The 21835-nt window shown below is 40.9% G+C and overlaps 2 protein-coding genes across 4 annotated transcripts; one reads left to right on the top strand and one right to left on the bottom strand.

Moving 5' to 3' along the window:
• The first annotated feature begins 2137 nt into the window (after positions 1-2137).
• Positions 2138-12480, top strand: lin (protein lines homolog). Its single transcript, XM_022812085.2, has 4 exons — positions 2138-4123; positions 8202-8518; positions 9640-9996; positions 10279-12480. Exons 1-4 carry the CDS (start codon positions 3979-3981, stop codon positions 11293-11295), a joined length of 1836 nt encoding a protein of 611 aa, XP_022667820.1. The 5' UTR covers positions 2138-3978; the 3' UTR covers positions 11296-12480.
• Positions 12481-13918: 1438 nt separating this feature from the next.
• On the bottom strand, positions 13919-21651 carry LOC111253120 (protein halfway-like). 3 transcript variants are annotated; one of them, XM_022812090.2, is made up of 8 exons: positions 21036-21651; positions 20078-20335; positions 19229-19482; positions 18699-18886; positions 18129-18246; positions 17309-17459; positions 16899-17055; positions 13919-16594 (listed from the first exon to the last, which is right to left on the bottom strand). In XM_022812090.2, the coding sequence occupies exons 1-8, from the start codon at positions 21116-21118 to the stop codon at positions 16373-16375; spliced, it is 1431 nt and encodes a 476-aa protein (XP_022667825.1). In that variant the 5' UTR covers positions 21119-21651; the 3' UTR covers positions 13919-16372. The 3 variants fall into 3 exon arrangements, with proteins under 3 accessions (XP_022667825.1, XP_086848356.1, XP_086848355.1); XM_086992230.1 differs by lacking the exon at positions 21036-21651 and adding an exon at positions 20826-21025; XM_086992229.1 differs by lacking the exon at positions 21036-21651 and adding an exon at positions 20787-21025.
• Between the last annotated feature and the right edge of the window lie 184 nt (positions 21652-21835).

Here is a 21835-nt window from a genome sequence, read left to right on the forward strand (position 1 = left end):
TTTTTGCCTCACACTTTCGTTGAGCGAACGAACTGCGTCACTGCTTCGTTATGAAGAGACAACCAGGTTGTTAGGGTGTGAAATAATCACCTATTTTCGAATAACAAACGTGCATCACACGCAGCTGTCAATGTATATGGTTATACTAGTGCTGGTGCCGGTAACGCGGGTGATCTAAACTAACTGGATTGAGCTGCGGCTCTTTCGATTTCCAAAAATCAAGCCCGCATTGAGGAAAACACTATACCTATATAATAGACCAACAAAACTGGATCAGCTGGTGGACAAACGAATGAAAAAGGTTGTCTTGAATAAAGTTGGCCTTTTCCAGCAATGCTACCGTACGGTAAAATTTATTGTGGTAAAAAAAAGGTGGAGGCGGGGCAACTTTCAGATGAAATGTGGCTTTGCCTTTTACATTATCGTCGTACCTAGGAAGTCGTTTGAATTGAAACGTTCTTTTTATCTTGCGTCAGCTTTTGTGCATTCCCTGTGAAATAGCGCGGACGGATCACGCTTGCTTGAATAAGCCTATTATGTATAATGGCCGTATCGAATGCTCCGGCAATATCCGATCCAGTACCGGAAACAACGAAGTAGAGATAGAAAAGGCTGCCTCGGCATCCTAGTTAGCATTCAAAAGTAGCAAAATCTAAATGACGCAAATGATCTGGCGATCATATCCACTCGTAGGGAATCGAGGGAAATCGGAGAAAAGTTAGTCTATTTACGGTAAACTCGTATATCTGTGCTTGAAGCTTGCATTTTCATTGCTCAGGGCACGGTGGGGCGCGAACTCTCGATGATCCATCAAGCCGGGACATTGAACAGGAAACCATAGTCGGTGGTAATTACTTTGCTTGCAGAAATTGCGAGTGTTCTTCGGGTGCTCCATATCGGTCGATGTATATATATATATATATATATATAATGTATTTATTATATAATAGCGGCACTGGGACTAAGATCCATCTGGAAAAAGTCACATATGTGAGTGGCCACCATGGCATTGTTTTGAGTCCGACTTAAACTACCCCTACCAACTTTATGTTGGGGCTAAAAAGAACCGTGAAATCTTACCATCTGAAAGTTGGCATTTGATGATAGTGACTACTCTTTCGCGACCTTACCACAGTTAGACATATTTGCTATTCATTGCTAAAGCTTTACATTTCAGCTGGGAAAATTAGTTACCGCTTTTCCTTTCGCTTTCTTTATTTTTTTAAAGCTTTTCTTTTTCCTGCGTGAATTCGTTGTTCTTCGCTTTTTGTAGAACAACTATTGTAAGTACCTCGAAAAGCAATCCCACGGAGTTATACAGAAGGATCAGGTAGAAACAAGGTAGATATGCGTAACATAGTACCTTCACTCGAATTCAAGTGACGGAAATTCAACACATGAATGAATAATTCACGTCTCTTGTTTTATTTAGAGTTCGCTCTTAGAAAATCACAATCGCTAACAGCGAAATTATATCCTGCTAACTATCTACGTACATACAGATATGATTTGACCAAAAAAAGGCACAAAATATTACCCACACACACACATACGGAAACCGTTAAGCAAGGAACGCTTCACATTTAATAAGTGCAGTCTTAGTTTTACGTTAAACTAAGTTAAAACGCAAAAATGCGCAGTGAATGCGTGAGCGCAATAAGTCCATCTTGTTTTCTGCCCTCTTTCAAGCTGTACGAAAACAATCGAGTTCTATATGTCATCTTATGTTAGCCTTAACCTTTACAAAAACAACCTGTTGTGAGGTTTGGGGGACAGCTTCGCTATGGCAAAAGCGACGTAGTGCATTTGCTAGTCCCCTTTTGTTTTTGAAGCTACTGTATTTTTAGGCAGAGTTCTTCGACACTGACCATTTAAACGACCAAACTTGTCCAAGAATACACACGCTAGAGATGACTGCTTTCTAAAGACATCGATAATTATAGCTGGCCACCGAGAAGCTAATGACAAATAATAACCCAATATGATATTCACCGTGAATTTGAATAGCACGCGAAAGTGATCGATTTCATCAAAGAGCGATCAATTTTATAAAACAGGGAGGCGTCGATAGGTTCGAAACCGGGCGTTGACACAGTTCTTTTTCGAAAGGAGGGGCTGGCTTCTTGAACAGAGACTTAAGAAGGGGCATGGCTAAATGTAACTTGTTTTTTTCATACAGCTATACGCTCAAACGTTGTTCATATATCACTCTCGTTGAGTGCAGTTTGATCTACCGGCATACAAGCGCGCAAAGGTGATCACACTAACAACGAAACGACCATTTCTCTCGGCCATCGAATCCGAGAGACGGGAAAGGGCGCCTTTTTCTCTCTTTTTTCAATCGCAGCAGATTTTAGCATGTTCGTATTCGTCTCCTGCCGCCGTCGCCTCTGTGGTTATTGCAGGGCTAACTCAGCTGAGCGTCGGATCACTCACGCTGCTCGCTTGGAGCACCGAAGATATGGGAAAGGGTAGATTGTTTTGGTGTCTCTATCTGGCTGTGTCTCCGCGTAGAAGTCATGTGTATGGTGTAGTGGCAGCCGTGGCGGTTCGATTACGACTGCCGACGAAACCGCTGCCGATAGTAGGACCGAGGGCGACAGTGTGGCACTCGCCGCTAATAGACTTTGCACGGCGGTGACGACGACGGCCACTAGAATCAACATAGGTCGCTCGCTGACGCAAAGCTGGTCATTGTCGATAATCAGTAGAAAGCAACTGAGCTGGCTCTCACAGCGATTGGGCGGTTCGTTGTTCCCGTGCGATTCCAAACATTGGGTCGTCAACTAATTCTTGACTGTGGAGTTTTCTCTGAGGTACGATTCGGTCTCCTCTTTCGTGTTGCTAAAATTACGGTTTGTGTGTATGTACCCTGAGCTGGGGTGCAACCCCAGTTGCAGTATGGTAATAATGAACAATAGTAGAATAATGCTTCTCTTGACAATGACCTTAATGCACTTCACCGAGCTCCAAATACCCCAGAGGAACTTAACCACTCGTCAACGATAGTGTTGCTTGAGCCCCGAATGACACCTGCACAAGCGAATCCGTCAGGCTGTCAAAACGCAAGTGTCGACACGACAATTTCAGTTGGGGTTTAGCCAACTCTAGACAGATCCGTTGCTTATACAGACTAATGGGACGTAACGGCGACGGCACATAACCAAAATTTCGAGTAGCCGTTGCTACTAAGCAGTTAGTACACGGAAGGAAACTTACTGAGTTCACGGATGCAACCTCACGATTAAATTCAGTGTTATAATACAGTGTTACAACACTAACAGTGTTAATATCATCCGTGGTCCGACAACTGCTTCGTTCTTCAATATAACCGATCGCGAAATTTTCTCCATCCCTAAATGGTGTTGTGAAACAAAAACAAAATCAGGACCACCGAAGAGTCCGTTGCAGGCGATACATCTTCAGACAGTTGAGGTCTGATGGTCCTTTTGCTTTACCGTGTTGTTGCTGCCGATACTCACGCATGGGAATCGCTGAGCGCATGATGAGACAAAAGAGCGGGTAGCGCCGCTTTTGTCCGACGTCTACTCTATTTTTGCTATAGGAAACGTGTGTCACACAGCTACAGATTTCGACGCGAATATTCTGAAGCGAACAAATTTAGCCTCGATGTCTCCCGTTGGCGGGCAGTTGATTTTTCACAGCTCAGCTGATTACCGGCTGGTTTGTTGTCATATCTCCGTTATGATTAGAGATCGTTGCGGCCGTAGTCAATTCTACTCATGCAGTGGACAGACGCAAGTCACGACAGTGTTGCGTTTGTTTCCGAGGTGCATTCTTATGGAATCCTAGTTACTGGATAATTTATAGACCGAAGAGGCGACGAAATCGCTGATTAGACTGACGGCCGCAGTAAACGATTCGGTCAGTAAAACTGGCTAGTCGGGTCAACGTGAGACTTCAGGAGACCGACAGGAATCACTCTTCGAGCTTCAAGTTTCTCTGCGCGCCTTCCGGATGAGGCTCCCACTAGAACGATTACCTGTATTATCGGCAGCTTCCAAAAGCTGCAACATGGACACTGCCCTTGAGCGGATCCGTAGCGGATGTCTTTGTAATGAGGAAGCAACCATTCTACAGGCGATCCTACTATCGGTGCAAGGTAAGTAGTGCGATATTTATGCTTGCCAAATTTATGCTTGCATATTCTTGTGGTGTTGTGAACAGCACACAGCAATATATCAGTATGTTCTTCGAAATCGACCAATGATATAGGTTGAAGTATACTATTATTTATATTATTGTCACTTCTAGATAACTTGCTATTCTCGAGTCGAGGTCAATCTTTTTCTTTCGAGAGCTAGAGAAACAAATCTGGACCCTCATAAAATAGCTTAGTATAACTGCGGTTCTTATACTGAGATGGGAACATCGTTCTTACATATGAATCAAGTTTTCGTTAGAGGGCGTTAGTAACGATTGCGCCAATGCAGTAAACAATATTGTCTATGACGTGATCAGTACGTACATCGATTATAATATAAGTAGAGAGTATAACGATCTTCATGCGGGTCAAAAAAAAAACTACCTGGCAAGCTAATTCTCAAAACTTTCTGACTTTCCGATGGGAATCGAACTCGGGAACTCTGTTTGTTTACCGGACGTCCTACTAACCCAGCCACATTTAAATTATGGCAGGTAGAACTTTTTTGTGAGTTTTTAGATTAAAAAACTCGTAGTACAACTACTCAAGCTACGTTGTTTTTTTTTTTATTTTGATAAGTTTTATTATCGAAGCCCTATGTATCCTAAACGATTCAACTATGCTGTGTCTGCACCAAAGTGCGCAAATTAACTTCAATGATGATTTAGTTGAATCTTATTTCGGCCATGTTACTAGACTTTGATGCCTTGCTAATTCGCTGAATGTACTAATTATCACCGTAAATATAATACTTGAGGATAAATCTTTTTCTTTATCTCTTCCATATTCAAGCTATACTAGCTTAATTTAAATATATGCACTATTTCATACTCTCCTATATGTTTGTTAATGAAACCTGTGCACATCATCGAGGGAATTTTAGATGTGGAGGCTACAGTTTTACCCACTTGTTGTGCCGATATATATTCATAAACAATACGTTTTAAATTTAATTCAAAGCACATCCACTTAATGTGGCCAGTTTAGAGATACAGAAAATGAATTTAATCCTGTTTCCTATATGCAGACAGATCGAAAAATATCTTCCCTATATTACGAAAAGTAACATATATGTGAATGTCTAGAAAAAATTTTGCATCTCAGCTGTAACGGACAATCGCGAACTCACTACCGGCACAACAAATGTTCTTCGGTTTTGCCAGTATCTGTTTCGTCGAGAAAGGCAGTCATCATCCAACGGCTCGAATGCGGCTACCTTCTCCGTGCCTCTTTGCTCTCGGTTTGTGCTAAAAGCAAATCTTGTCGCAGAACAAAGGTCCACTACAAACCAGCTATTGCACGTTCACGATCGATTTTAGATTCATCCGATCCCTCTGACAACTACTCATACAGCTTATTATTATTGGCTTTAGAAAGCTCTTGTTCTAGCAGCACAAAGGTCTCTTCCTTCATCGTCTGTACCAGCTGCTCTCGTCGTCTGCCCGATAGTATCAACGTACAGTGAACAAATACAGGTGCTTGCCGGTGACTCGTATCGAGTAAATTACCTGTTAATAACGATAAAATTCTGAAATATGTTTTACGTTGAGCATCTGTTGTTTCGTCTGGAGGTTGTTACTTCATCTACATATATGTGGATAAAGGTTCTCAGTATCAGAATTTGGGAAAGGGGTATGACGAAATTATAACATAACAAATTTGACTTACTAGTATATTTAATGAAGTAGTATACGTGTGCTATACTATGTATTTTAACGAGATTGATTTAATTTCACGTAGAGATGTCGGATGCGACGGGTTTTTTTGGCAAAGCATTTCGAGTTTTCTATTTAATTGTCGTACACATGCTTCGAAGCTTGTATATTGTTTATATTTCTGTTGAAATCTAATAGCAATCAACACTAGTACTGATCACTACTACAAGTACTACAGTACTTAGATCTGCTCAGTACTAGTGTTGATTGCTAAGTTGATATGCCCGAAATCTAACGTAACTACTCTCCATACCGACACTGCCTCGAGTAAATAACGGTCATATACGATAAACATTTGGTTTTGACGACGCATCACACCTGCTTCGCATCATTTTCGACTGACGCGTATGACGAGTGTTCCTTATGACGTCAGTACATCACATCTGACGAACAACCCAAATCACTCAAGTTAGCAGGCCAAATAGTACCTTACATGAACTAGACCTTCCGTACCCTTAGGTGCTGATACGTATCTATAAATTTATCCAACGATCCACAGCGCACACTGGCAAAAATGAAGCAACACCATCCTGGCAAAGTGTAACACTTCTTACGGTAATAATATACTAGTTGATGGTACAGGTACGTATTTATCTTAAATCTATCCATACCATCCATGTCTTGTTGTCCCGAACGAAACGAGGCATAATATCGAAACAAGAGAATATATATTCAAAACCGAACTCGATGCGTGAAACGCGACTTTCTTTCCTCGTCTACGATGCGGTCGGTGCTCGTTCGGTGACGGAAGCTGATGCCGTCAAATCGTAATGAAATGCTGTTTCTCTGGCTACAGCATATTTTCATGCCCTGACGTGCGTTCGGCATCCATTTAGCGGCATTTATACGACCACTAGCGACACCGTGGTAGATGACTGCCTCGTGAGGAGTCGCTGAAGTTCAGCTGGATTCAGCAGAATACGAACATACATTAGGTGCAGCTAGACAAGCATGACGATTCGGCGCATTTCGTTGCTTGGAACATATTGTATGTCGTTGAACTGTTATGCGAGCACCGCGATCGCGACAGCTGAGGATCCGTCATCAACAAAGGAGAAGGCTCTTGGTCAGTGAACGGGCGCTCTAGCTGATTATGTGCGTGAGCTAGAAGGAAGAAGCACCATCTGAACGAAACGATCTTGCGGGCATAGTCGATTTGGCGCACTCGGCATACGGCGGTGACAATCGTTACGTTGACACGAGCAAGCAAGCAAGCCAGTTGTTATTGTAACGTCGTCTAACTTTTGCCATATGTTTTTCAAACAGGGACACCACCCAGTGGCGGACGTACTCCACTATTGTAGATAGGCCAATCATTTGGCGATGGATCTGTCATTATGTTCATTCGTCTACGGTCGACATCAGAACGTTTCATCAAAAACAACTGCTTTGGCGGTTTCTTTTTTCGCCGTTGAAAAACTTCTGTCGCTGATGAAGAAATAGATTAAGAGGGGACGATTTTCGATACTCAAGAATAGCAGCTAGATGATTTCCGGTTAGAGCCATCGGGGTACCGGGAACGGTGACTTCAGCACTGGCGGTGAGGCATCAGAATCGTGACGCCGAAATCCGCTAATGGGTGCCTCTGTCGCTACTCTATTATACATAGATTTATTCGAGTGGATGTAGTATTAGGTAATGACACGTGAGACCTAATGTGTACTATAACGAGACGCCGTCTTTCAGCTTCGTCGGGTTATGAAAAATAATCGAACAAAACGTATAATACCGTTTCGAGTTCTCATCTACATGTACTGGGAATAATTGTGCACGGTACTTAGCTATGGCACCTGTATATGCTGAATAAATGATAGATCGTCATAGATTGAGTAGGCATAGCCAAGGCATTGACGTTCGTTAATTTTATTTCTTCCGTTCAAATAATATTTGGCTAACAGACTAATAAAGCGATCTTAAAACTTAGTGCACTTATCTGTTCTCCTAAAATTGCAGAAGCGGCGCTTCAGTTAGCTGTAGAATATGCATATAAATATACAAACGCTACTTGTGCAATACAAAGTAAATGCAACAAAATTATGTTGCAGATTGAAGATTTGCAAGTTACGTTCTACTCCCAAAAAAAATAGATCGTTCACTACGAAGGAAACAGTTGCCTTGCAAACTCTGATGGTTGGGGGTGTGGTGTTTTTCAAAAGAGAGATTTTTCTCCGAACCAAACTTCGCAAAGCTATATGAATATTACTGCAAAGCGTAGAGAAATGTTCACCACCATCGTATTGGAAACCTAAAAATATGATGCGATAAACACGCAGTAAAATTTGTGAGATACCTGTGCATTTTTTTCAATGAAATGGTTTCAGAACCATCTTCCTCTGGCCCGGAGACCTACCTCCAGTCGCTGCATCTGTGGACTAAATTGTGTGAAGTTGTTGCCGAACGTTGCCTTTACGGGGTACCCGTTTGTCGAGCAGCACTCGCTCTTATCAAACAGCTTGATGCAAAAGTGCTCCTTGCCACGTTTCAACGGTCAGAACCGATCGATATCCAGTATCGCTATCGAGAATATGCCGTCGTCCGAACAGTGGCGTGTCAGGCACTCCTCTGTGAAAAACTGCTCAAACACGTCCTCGATACTATGTCCCGTATGCGCCTTTGCATACGGAGCGGATTTCTAAAGGTCAGTTCTGTCTACTGAATTAGTTCGAGCTTTTTGTATTCTGTGTAATCGGAGTATATATATATATATATATGTATATATATATATATGTATATATATATATATATATATGTATATATATGTATATACATTTATATGCAATTAACAGTCATTTTTGTGCCACAAAGGAAATCAGATTACGAGCATAAAAATGTGTTTCAAACGTTACAGCGGAGGCGGCACAACGCGAATCATTCTGAACTGCACAAATGTTCGTAAATACCATAAAGTCACGCACAGTTTTTTTTTTTTTATTGAATTTAATTTATTAATAGTATCTAATAAATGGAGTGATAATTGCATTTGGTAAACGTGTGCTTTCCCACATTGCCTCTGAGTTTTACCTATTTATTCTCCCTGTGCACATCTTTTTCAATGCTTTCATTTTGCCAGTTGCTATTCTCATGTGCAAACATTTAGGCGAACAATAATTGTCATTGTTAGCCTCCCTAGAAATGGGCAACTATAGCATTGTATCTTGTGCTTGATACGTGCGTAGCGCGTCATGGGGTATCTGCGCCGTGTCAGTTACCCTAGGTTTCTGCAACTTCTTTCTCCGTGTGACTAGGCAGCTCGTAGAAATAGAAGTAGTACCAGACTGTTGTGCAGAATGTAATGCATTTTGTAGGTATGTTATATTCTTAAAGAGTAGCTGTTCATGTTAAATGGACAATCGACATAACGGGCGGAAAGCTCGACTGGAATTTCTATATATGTTAAAATATCAACTGTATCTCACGAGCTGAGCGCGTATAAAACCAACACATGCGTGTACAAATGATGTACAGAAATCTCTGTGGTCGGAATAAAAATGATCGACTCCGTATCATTATGAGTAGATAGACTCCAGCATCAAGTTGATTGCACATATTCGTGAAATGAAAGCAATATTTTATGTACGAAATGCAAGCTCACTTCGTTCAAAAACCTACAGGTTTACTTTGTTTATTTGCACTAAAATCATTTATCTGCAGTATGTTTTTGTTGATCAACTTCAACTTGTATATAATATCTAATATTTTGTGTAACGTTGCAATAGTAAGGGGCGGCTTATTTCTAACAAGCTGCTGTTTCTCTAACAGGTTTTCCTTGAATTGTTGGCATGGAAACGACCGTTGAGTGAAAGCTTGTTTCCTTCCCACGTCAGTCAGAAGTGCGACGGTTCACGCAGTGGACGGCAGGACTATCCGCAGCCTGGCCAATGGCTCGGTCCATTGCGCAGTCGAATCGAACTCGTCAAAGCTGTTCACGCGATAGCCTCAGATTGTTGGAAGATTTTAGCTCTCGCAGACAAAGGAGATGTTGATGATTTCCTCTTTACGTTGGTGTACATGGCACCCGAACAAGTCCGGATCACGCCCGATTACCAAGTACTCATATATCTGCTAGAGGAGACGGACAAAGGCATTGTCCTAAAAGTTCTCTGCCTACTCGATCATGTAAGTGTTTAAACTGGTTAAAGTGCTGCTAGATATCACTGAATAGCCCTATTTAGCAAGTTGAGAGTTGACTTGCAACTCTTTCCTATGATAATAATTTGACCAGTAGCTCGATTAATAGTGACCACATCAAACCAACGTGAGCATTCACAACTGAGCCTACGATACAATATAGCTGTATTTATAGTACTACTTACATATATAGTAACTCAAACGAACAAAAAAAAAAACTGCAAAATTAAAGGTGGCAGTACCCTGTTGTATTAAATGATTCGTTTTCAGGAGCTTTCAGGCATACTAACAGCGACGACTGGGCCAGATTTTCGAAGATGTGCCGCTGAACTCTACTCGTTGGCGGTCAACATTTTGATGATGTGTAGTGTGACCGATTGCCACTGGCAGCAAATAGAGGACTTTCTCGAGCTGCAGGAGGTTGAAGACTCGTGCCTTTTAGCGACGAACAGTTTGGCATTACTACGTCGAAAACTGGTGCTGCTCTTCAAAGCTGTCTGCGTTAGTCCAGATGTGGCACTTCCTGTTGACAAGTATCGTCTCAATCTATACCTTGACGAAATCCTTTACCTGATGAGTGGACAGGATGACCTCCTTATTCAGTTCCTATTATCAAATTTATTTAGTTATCTGTACAATGAGCGGGAGTTATTGAATCCACATAAGGTCTTTTTGAGGTACATGGGTATGCAGAATTTTTCCGAACAGGAACTCATGGATCAATTGATGGCTAGCGTCGAAATGCTAGTCTATCTTGTCAAATACTTCAAGCTCGTGGCGGTTGAATGGGCCCGCTTCGTCGCTACCATTGCTGAGGTTAGCGGTACAAAAAAGCGACGTGTAAACGATGAGCCCGGTCCATCAACGAGCAGTTCGGCAACTGGTGATGAATGCGACCCCGTCGAACGTGTTATGGCGACGCTAATACGCCTCAACCTGCTACTTCAGCGACTGAATAGCTCGAGTCTTCTGCCGTTTGATGCGGAGCCACTACTTAAGTTACTAGATTCAATAGAAGCCCTATACGAAACGCAGGGCGACAGCTGCAGGCTCAAGGATCAATCTAGAAATACTTCAAATGCTGGTCAACTTTCAGAACTTCTTGCAGGGGCGAAAGAGAAAACTAAGCCAATAGTTCCAGCGAGGTTAGTTTTGTCCGTCCGAACTGACATGGAAGTGGCAAGCAGTTCCTCGCAGGGTGCCCCGATCTCCGGGCCCTCTGACGAAGTCGTTATATTAGGAGCATCCCAAAGTCAAGATAGTAGCAATGACAGTAGCAGTTCCTAAATTGATTAAAATAGAAAAAATAGGTATATAGCAAATGAAATAAACCTCGTTACTTAATAGAATCCTGAAAAGGACTACATTTTTTGCGCAATCAGTATTAATGCTGAGTGGCTTCTTCACAAGAAGTTGCAGACAAGCCTTAACAGTGTCTGATTCGCAAGGCTCAAATCTAGGCTCGAATAGGCTGGGGCAGGGTTGAATCGCCAATTGTTGTGGACAAAGGCATTTTCATATGAAGCCCTGTACACCAAAGGTATAAGTTTCTCTGGAGATCCTGCAATATTTTCAAAATAATCGTTGAACTGCGATTTTTAATTTAAAGGCAAAAATTGCTGAGTCAGAAAGCGCATTTTTGCAGTAATGAATGTACATGACAAAAAATAGGTTTGATTTTATGCTGTAACTTTCAATGCAAGGAATTCGTGATACGGCAATCGTGTTTCTAACGAACGGTCAGTTTTGCTATTTTTGTCGCTCATGAGAAAAATGTGTCTGTAACGCCTAGTGAGAGAAGGTTAGACGGTGTAAACAATGGCGGAAAGCTTAATATCGCGTCATAATTTCGTAAAACCCTAGGAGGGACGGAAACCCGAGTTTTTGTGAAAGCAAGGCAGAAATCACTGTGAGATATTTATTACAGAGAATATTAATCGTCTTTAGTCACAGCTGGTCAGAACAGAGTAGAGGAGCAAGCTATATAGAGGAAAGTCATATGCTCGAAGTACTAACAATCGAAACAAACTGTAAAGTTGAAGTTGAGCGAATATGTTGATCGATCTAATTCGAACTATCGATGCAGCGGTGAGCAGCTCAATTGGATTTCAACGGATGCTCCTATAGACCGAAACACCCATCATATGAATAGCGTGGTGACAAGATACAGTCGACACACAATGTTGCAACGAAGTTAACTAATGTAGTCCTGTGTAAAAACGAACACTATACAGATACGTTTGTGACTTTTAATGAACCGGTTAAACGGCGGCTGACGGTTTCTATTGATCAACTGACTCGGTCGTCACTCAACGATTGTATATATGTATGTATAAACTGTAATACAATGAACAAAGGACAGGAACGTCAGGACGACTTGTATCGGCCTAATAGGTAATAACAAGGACATTTTAGTAGCGAAAAATAAAAAATAATTTATTTTGGTTACTTCAATCATCTAATTGGTTGACACTTATACTCGTTCTCAATCTTGATCATAAAGAGTATAATAGTATCATAGATTTAAACCGATTTCAGAATGGAGCCATCTCGAGAGATTTTATTTAGAATAAAAAGACGAAAATGTAAATTGCTGAACCGCCATCGATCTGTTATCGAAGATGGCTTTGCTCGATTCACTGTGTTCCAACTCGGTGAATTATGTTTTTCCAGTCTTTTTCTATTAATACTACGACGACAAGTATCCTATTATAAGGCAGCAAAACGACTACACTAGATATACGTAAATTATCATTGGTGTTATTTTTATATTCGATATGTCCTTTTCTACACAAACCGGTCGTATACACACCTCATTTTCTCTTAAAACATCTCTCTCTCTAACAGGAAAATGGTTTATTTAATCATTTTTTAATAATACCTGACAAGTGATCAACGAGCTCCACACGCACGGCGCTGACAACACAAAACAACTCCGGATAGTTCGGCTACTAGTGAGAAAATTGTTATACTACATTACTTCATTCTGTTACTGCTTGACAATATCAATGATATTATATAGAGACGTAGTAAATATATATGCATTTTGGTTATAACGCAAAGCTGCCACAGACATCTATTTAACCTATACCATACAAGAGAAAGTTAAAACATTACTTTGATCATCGTTTAACGATGCACCGGAAGGTTGTCGATCGCTCATGTGTCACGATATACCACGTCGCGCTAGCGGACAAAATTTGATTAGTCAGAAAAGTTTTGTTTAATCTGAAAAACGAGCGCTTAACAATCCAGTTTTTGTCCCTTCAGCGTTTGTCGAAGGTTACAGAATGATAATTTAAAATATTGGAAACGTTATGACTAGGTAAATAATGCATCCTTTGTGAGTAGACTTTGGGCCAGACGGAAATACGTATGACGCATTCCACGTGCGATTTAGATCAACATAGGAATCCGTCTGGAGCATACGGTTGCCATGTACGGGGCACTGTTATGTTCGTAGTGCCATACTAAAGAGAGGCCAGGCGAGCGAATGCCACCATCCTGGAGCAAAGTCCAATTCGGTATTAGTCTGAAGTACGATGATGGCAATACTTGCAATGGACATTAAAGGCATCTGCTACTACTGAGATACTCATGGACCACAAGCACGGCCATCAAAAACCTGCAGTCTGGTCAATTGATGACGACGCCAGATCTAATCGCCATCTCTCAGTTACTTCCTAAAATAGCCCTCGTTTGACTTCAATCCGCTTGTTCTCCCAATCGAAGTCCGTCTGACTACGAAGTTTCTATGCCCTATAAAGCGCAACTTGTGGCCAAGTATGTCCTATTATCGCTTTACTTCGAGAAGCAGTGAACAAAGAAGTTACATATAGAGTGGTAGGTATATGGCCGTCCGGGAGCTGGCAAAGTGGTGGGACAATTGTATAACAAAGGAGAGTACCTCTAACACATGGAAAATCATGATTCTAGCCCAATTGGTTTTATTTATCTAATTTCGAAGTGTGGCGGACTTGTTTGTAACAGCAAATCAGCTATCTGTCTATATATATATATGTGTGTGTATCGTCGTATAGCTGAAACGTTTTTACTCGGTTAACTTGTCATTGGCAAATTAAGATTTGTGATTCCTTTAAATCTATAGCATAGATCGATTGTACGTAGCAATACAGTATCAACATGTAAAGATTACCACAGCATTTCGCCAAGTTGCGTTAATTCATACAACATTTTACAACAAGGATATGTTTCTGTTTATTACTCACTATCTGAAGCTGGGTCTCTTCTAACTGATATCAGCTAGTGCATCTTTTATTGGTTTACACTTATATACATAGACGGATTTTGGCAATACGCTCAATTGAAGACATCGTAGATTAACATAAATTTAGTTTCGTTCATTCGTATACAAGTAGCTTGGCTTCCACCATCCGAGATTGAGGATCCTGGTGGAAGTCGAGTCCTCAATGCACGGTTTCTATATACTGTAGATGTATAAAATATATAATTCTACATACATGAATAGTATGATACATTAACGCAGTTCATTCACACATCAGTGTTACATTTTCTTGTTGATAAATAAGCCTTTTGCATTTCACTGTCGGCGCAATATTTTCCTCGCCCAGAGTATTCTAGATAATGCTAAACATTAAAGCTGGATCAGAAACAAGGAAACAGTTTCTCTGAGCTAGATCGGATGTTTGGCTGAAGTAGTCTTGCAAACTGTGTAAGGTTCTTCTCGTCTTTCTTCCTTCTTTCCGAAGAAGCAATTTTCACAATACTTATTTCGACTAGATAGTTTCGACCGCGTGGTTTTTTTTGAGTATTTAAAGAGTCGCTAATCTATGCATCATCCAATAAGTAATACAAATATTTCGGCGATAACCAGTATACAACGATAATTCAAAACAGAAAAAGAACTTGAGCTTTGTATGACGAGTCTCGAGATTGTACTGGTAATAGAGTATCATGGCTCTCATACAAGCCGAAAGTAGTTTTTAGATGGTAGTAGAATAATTGTGAATTTATATCTAAATAAAGTTGAGAAGTTAAGCTGTAACCTGCCTTCTGTAAGCTAACCCTACAAAAAATGTGGTAGCTTTTTTTAGTAGCTGGGTGCATTCTATGCTAACCATTTAGTTGATCTCGGATTATCTTTGTATTGTTCTCTGTCGTTTTAGATGGTACACGCTGATGTCTTTGGTATACTCTGAAAAAGAATCGGCTTTCTTGACCTAGTCCTAAAAGACTATTATTATTATTATATGAAACCCATATTTGTAAAACTAACATCTTTGGTTGGTAGTATAAAACAGTAATACTAATCTATATACTGAATTAAGTTCCCCTTGTTTGTTCCCGGTACAATTGCTTCTGTTTTAGTCTTACATGACCTTACATTTAACTGAATTGCTCAAAGAAATATTAGGAAACCTATTGTACTGCAGAAACAATTGAGCTCTTTAAGCCTTAATCTCTAGTGTTATATTTAGTATTTACCTGAAATTTATTTTAACGGGAACCGCTGGACACTGGTAGAGCCTCTATTTTGGCATGTTAAAATTGGCACATCTAGAAGACCCTACCGGAGCAATCTTTCCTGGGATTTTCGTAAATCGTAGACGTAAAAATAGACATAAATATATGTAACGTTATTAAAAGAGAAAAAATTTAGAAGCTCGTAAAACCATCGAAGACAAAACTCCAAGGGAGATTAAACTTCTGCGGCTGAAATAACACCCTTCGGTGGCTAGCGTTTTTTTTTGATTTTGTCATATTCTAGAACTACGATAATCTTTACGAGCCCAGTGAATATACACGTCTTGGACAACCTATAATAGGACCTATTGTTTTTTACATTTGAGCGATGTCGCAACCACTACTTTAAAATGTACTGCCCACGTAAGCGACATTGTAGAAAAAGCTAACTAAATAAGATTTCCAACCGTACATACCAACGGCCAAACAACGCGTTCTTGCTCGTGCGGACATATATATTGCCATATGAAACATAGATTTAACAAGAAATAAAAGCATAACTTTTACAGATGTAAAACAAGTTGATATGGAAAGTTGTTTACCATTATAATAGCCGAATGCGTGACGTAAAGTACCCGTAGCGCTGAGAATATTCAAGCAAAAGCTACCACAAGACCCGCAGTAGTCAACAATGTATTTGCTCGGCATGGGAACAGTAACGCTCGCCATTATTCTCTAATTTGTCTAATTCTCTATATTTGTCACGCCCTTATTGGGAAATAAAGTGTGTTAGTACTAATAGGCCACATCTCACCCGTATTCAGTTCTGTCAGACCTGCCTGGTTTCTGGCGTAGCGCCAGTTCTATATTGTACACGTTGAAGTCTGACATATCTGGTAGAAGACAACAGACAACGCTTTTAAAACTTGAAAAATTTCGGCAGCTTCCCAGTCTGCTTTTGACGATAATGGTCCGCTACTGTCTTCAAGATGATACCCGTTATTAAAAAAATCATCACGCAGATGGCTACATCCCACGGGTTGAAGACATACAGCGGCGGTGGACAAAGTTGTTGCTCTTGAACGCTCCAGACGGGCTCGCCGTTCACCTGGCAGCGCACCATCGAAAAGTCATCGATATCCTGATCATGAATAAAATGCAAGGAAAAAGGCACATTAACTACAAATAAATAAGGTTTTCGTAACTTAAGAACACTACAGTCAAGGGTAGATCATATGGCTGGTAGCTGGTCCTTATCGAATGCGTTAATGGTGAAAGCTGACATTTCTTGGTCTTAAGAAACGTACGACAATGTCAACTATTCAAATATTGTAAATATTCTGGGTTAATAGAATGTTGTTCGATTTGCAGAAACGCCGTACTGTTTCCCTGGGCAACGTATGTGCTTGTATGTTTAGTTTTGTTAAAAAGTTTTTTCTACGAACCTGGCCTTTAACGCCGATAAACCTTTTGAAATGTAAGAGTTCGCAGTCACATGACCATGGGTTATGACCGAGCATGATTTTCCCTATTGTCAACAAAGGACGACAATTCAAAATGTCGGTCAGCTCTTTGACAAGTACCTTTGGAAGGTTCCGCAATCTAAAAGGAAAGGAAAACGAAGTATCAATACCACACACGCTAAAACGCAGAGCTTATTACTATATCACACAATATGCGTAAACGAGGAACGCTTATCTATTAATATGCATAGGCAAAACGAATAGGTAATAGATATTATGGTTAGTCGTTAATAATTAATTAATTATCGTAAAAAAACGTATACTTACAGCTTAAATTTTATGAATCTAGAACTATTGTCAGAACAGATATGTAATCGTTGTGTACCAGATACCTGTTATGGGAAAGGTCTAGAAGGACCAAGCTACAAATATGCGGGTCGTAGTCATCGACTTGGTCAATAAAATTCCAGGAAGCGTCGAGGTACTTCAGGCTCTTGTAACTTCCAGCGCCATCTCCTGTTCGCAAGGAGGTGATCGAGTTACCTGTTGATGGAGAGCAGTACGTAGAACATGCATGTCCTTCAAGAAGTATTTAAACTTCTCGTCAGATTCATGGCAGTGAACCTAATGACTCATAAGCGAAAATAGTTCGTGATAATGCTTCTAAAAAGCACGTTTCTCTTTGCGACGCTGCGAGCCGATCTAAAGAGAATCGCGGCTCACAGGCCCAGGTTGTGTAGTATACTAGGAACGTATTTTCCGGCATACTTCCTGTGAAACATTATCTGTATATGTAAATTACTGCGTAACAGCGTAAAACATTCATGACGTATGTTTAATTACTGTTGTATGCCTATGCAGCGCACTCAGTTAGTCGCAAGTGGAATCAACCTCTATGCAAATATGGCCGCTTATGAGAAATCGCAGGCCAATAATTTACGGCGGCATTTAGACATCTCCAGGGTAGCGTTGCTATGCGCTAGTCGAATCCATGATGGCCTAGGTAACTTGTTCAAATGTTCACATACGGCCTACCGTTTCTATAACGTAGTAAGCAACGACTTATTAGACTATTTTAATGTGCAGCATATAACTGCATACAAAATACAGTTTATATTGACGCAGGCCGAGAGTCCAGCTAAATCTTTATACAAAATGGATTGTGAGATTTATCAAACGCAACAGTCAACGTGTTTTGCTATGGGTACCGACCGCTAACGTTAAGGTGCGTTGTTTCACGCGGTAATTCGCCCGGCAGCTCTCGAAGGTTTCGTCGGGAACAATCCACATCTACATCGAAGTGGATTGAGCAGGAACAGACATCGCACAACTATAACGCATCAAACACAATTACTGTTAGCGGCGTGGCCTATTCAATTAAATCTACATTGTCCACCGTCGCAACTTGCAACTTCTGTCCAAAGTGATCAATGGATAAGGTAAATATTTATTTACAAGGTAATATTTATTTAAATACAAGTTTATCAAACGTTTCCGCTTGCGATTATCGCCTTGACTCAACGTAAATTCATTAGTTCTAACCCTACGCTTTTATTACGGTGCTTAAAAGATTGACAGAAGTGATAATTATTATATTATAATCAAATCGCAAAACATTTATTTTCGATTTTATTGCAAGTTTTAATTCGATTTTGCGTCCACGTCTCCTGTCATACGCTGCAAGTTAATAAAGTTCAACGTTGCAGTTCATTAAAAATAATTGTCCGTAACGTAAAAACATCTACTGAGATAAGGATCAACGCAAAACATCAATAAAGATACCTTGATGTTGTGAAACCAGAACTGAACAAGGGTCCCATTGGCTTCACAATGTGGCGTATGTACAAGCATCTCACGGGTCCGCTGTTGCATAACAAGATGATCATTTTCGTTGCACGACAGCGGATTAAACTCCAGATACAAGCGACATTTGCCCAACTTCTGGCTAGGATCAACTCGTGGGAAGCGTCCTGAGATCATATCGACAATAGAGAAAAACATTCTGTTACATTTTAGGATAATGCACACTTTTTGAGGGTAATAACATGGGCAAACTGTAGAAAAAGCAGTCCCTAAGTAAAGCAAACGCATTTTTAACTCAGCGATAACTCCGGAATCGGAACTTAAAGCCTTCAACGTACAGCCAGCAACCGATCTTATAGATTTGTTGTAAACAAATGAACTAATCTATAATAATAACGTAATATTGAGGTCAACTAGGGATTGAACAACGTAGCGTAGCGGACTTAGCCGAGTAGACATTGGAGAATGGATCCTCGCAGTAATGCATTCGCGTCTATGGCCTAACTCACTTAAGGCATTGTAGGTGACGTCGATATCGGAGAGAATGTTGCAGTTTAAGAAAAGTGAGTTGAAGGCTTTTTCAGGTACGTTTTCTATAGCATTGTGACTCAGGTTGACTTTCCTGATAGCGCAATTTCGGCTAACGTAGAACTGAGGAAATCGGCGTAAACCACTACCGCTGATGACGAGCTCGTTGACTGTGGAAATGTCCCACGATTTAAAAACCGCTTCATCCTCAAATTGACACCCATTTAAATGCAACCTACCGGAAGAATAAAAGTTAAATTTAGAATAGTGTTTACTCTCATCGTTATTACGTGAATATGAAATTTACGTCTGCAGCGGTCGAACGCACAGTAACGTGTTGACTTGATTATCAAATTTAGCTCACAATTGGATAACTTCCTTTAAGTTAACTACTACCACACTTACGTGCGAGGCGCCAGTAGTAGGGCCTAGCATTGCAACTATTGGATATTGCGTATTGCCGAGACTGAATTGAAACTTAAACCACTTTCCGACTTCACCCACAAGCGGGATTGTCTTTTGGGATGTTTTGGTCTGCGTAAACCCTAACGGCAAGTTCCTGTATGCAGTGTCGAAGACTAATGGTAACTCTTATATACCTTACATGTTACATGCAGCGCTGTATTTCAATTTAGTTGAAATACTGTACGAGAATATATACGTATACTTGGAATAGGTGGAAAGTTTGAATTTAAACGGTTATTCCTTATAAGTGTGTGGACATTTTTCAAGCGATCAAACGCGGACACGTAACATAGTGGTCCTACTGAGTCATGCAATCTCATTCAACGCCACAACGCTATGCGACATCTACTACGCCAATAACTTACGTTCCATTAACTGTAAAGGGGATCACACGTTTCCATATTAGATTTGCGGATAACGTCACATTTTTCATACTCAAGTTTATATAAGCGATCGTCGTATTTTGTTTTGCGTCAAGCTCCTCGAGAGCCGATTCCAGATAACAGTCTTGAAGTTTTAGTTCAAGATAAACGGTTGGTGGTTTATCAGGCCGGGGAATCAGTGAGTCGTTCTTTGCAATTATTTCTTGCACGAATTCTGTACATACTTGTGCATCGGCGATCCTGAAAATACCATACAAATTCCATATCAAACTAAATACGTAATAATACATTGATGGAAAATCAAACGGTGAAGCGCTCTACTCGAAACAAGTTCGAGTTTACGGCCTTCGTGGACATATTTGTTTCCTATGGTGTCGTCTGTAGCAACGATAGAATTTCGGCATTTCTAACCGTTGTATCAGTCAACAGTTTCTATTTAATTTCCCAGAGACATATCTGTCCAATCGATAATCAATATGCTTTACTGGGCATTTCTAATTAAAATTGATTTTATGTGAAAAACCTTTTGTGTACATAGCTACTTTGTTTCCTTAAATTCATAGTAAAAAACCATTCAGCTAATAAGCAGGACGAGATCAATTTCCTTAAACACAGTTACTGCGTGAATCACCTTCCCTACAACTCTCAATTTATCGCGGATAGGACACCTGTCATTCGTACGGCAACCTACTAAGCGTCATCGGCCACACAGGAAAGAAGAAGGACCGACCCGTCTGATTTTTGAGTGCGCGCATCTCGGTGTTGCGGTGCACTCACATAGCCTCTCAACTAAGGAACACTTCCTTCGGTCAACACTGCACGAAACACCTTGCGCATTTACACACAGAACCCGGACGCATCAGGTGTCAATTATTCGTAATGGTAACATTAGATCAGCTGATCGTACGCGTATATTTCCTATACTATTTGCGGCTCTTACCTCCCGCAGAGTGCTACCAGGAGGAAAACACAGAAAGCGCTTTGTTGCGCGCCAGACCTTGATCTCAGCTTGTGAACAGCCATCGAAGAGAATCTGGATTAGCGGCTTTACAGAAAGACCACCAGCAACATCAGATTTCTGCGGACTTCCGGAGACGACTAAGGCGTGCGCGCGTGTAAAAATGAATCCACCTACTCACTGCAAGGCGGAACCAAGCTGAGAAATCGTCATTTCTCCTTTGATAAGCTTCCGCAGTTCTGCCTTTACGTTAGGTGAACCTTTCCATCGAGTGCGATAATGCACAGGTGTATTCAATAGCAGAAAGGTGCAAATATTCACAAACACAGCGAGAATCTATTCTCTTAGCTCATCTAACACAAGCACAATGAGCCGGACTCTAATGGCGGCTCGCGCATAACGATCAGTTCCCGACGATTAAAAAACGGACGGCGGTCAGGTTTGATCGTTCCGTAATAGTAACAAATATTGATAGATTAGATGTGTATACGCAGCAGTTGTTAACTGCTGCTGCTGCTGCTGCTGTGGCTGCGATTAGGAGTCCGTCCGACATAAACAGCAGTAACGACACAGGTGCGTTGACGGCTGTGAGTGGTGAGTACCTCAGTTTCTATGGACGCGCTCTGTAAGGGTACGACGGCGGTGGAGAGGGCATCGATCGATTCGCCGATGAACGGTACGAGCTAAATCGGGGTCGGAATCTGGCAACGCGAGCGGTTAACGCCAGTGAAAATCTCAAAGGCCGTCAGTCTAATTCGGGATGTGGTTATAGCTGCTGTTGC

The sequence above is a fragment of the Varroa destructor genome, unplaced genomic scaffold (assembly GCF_002443255.2).
Source record: "Varroa destructor unplaced genomic scaffold, Vdes_3.0 BEIS01000006.1, whole genome shotgun sequence".
NCBI lineage: Eukaryota > Metazoa > Arthropoda > Arachnida > Mesostigmata > Varroidae > Varroa > Varroa destructor.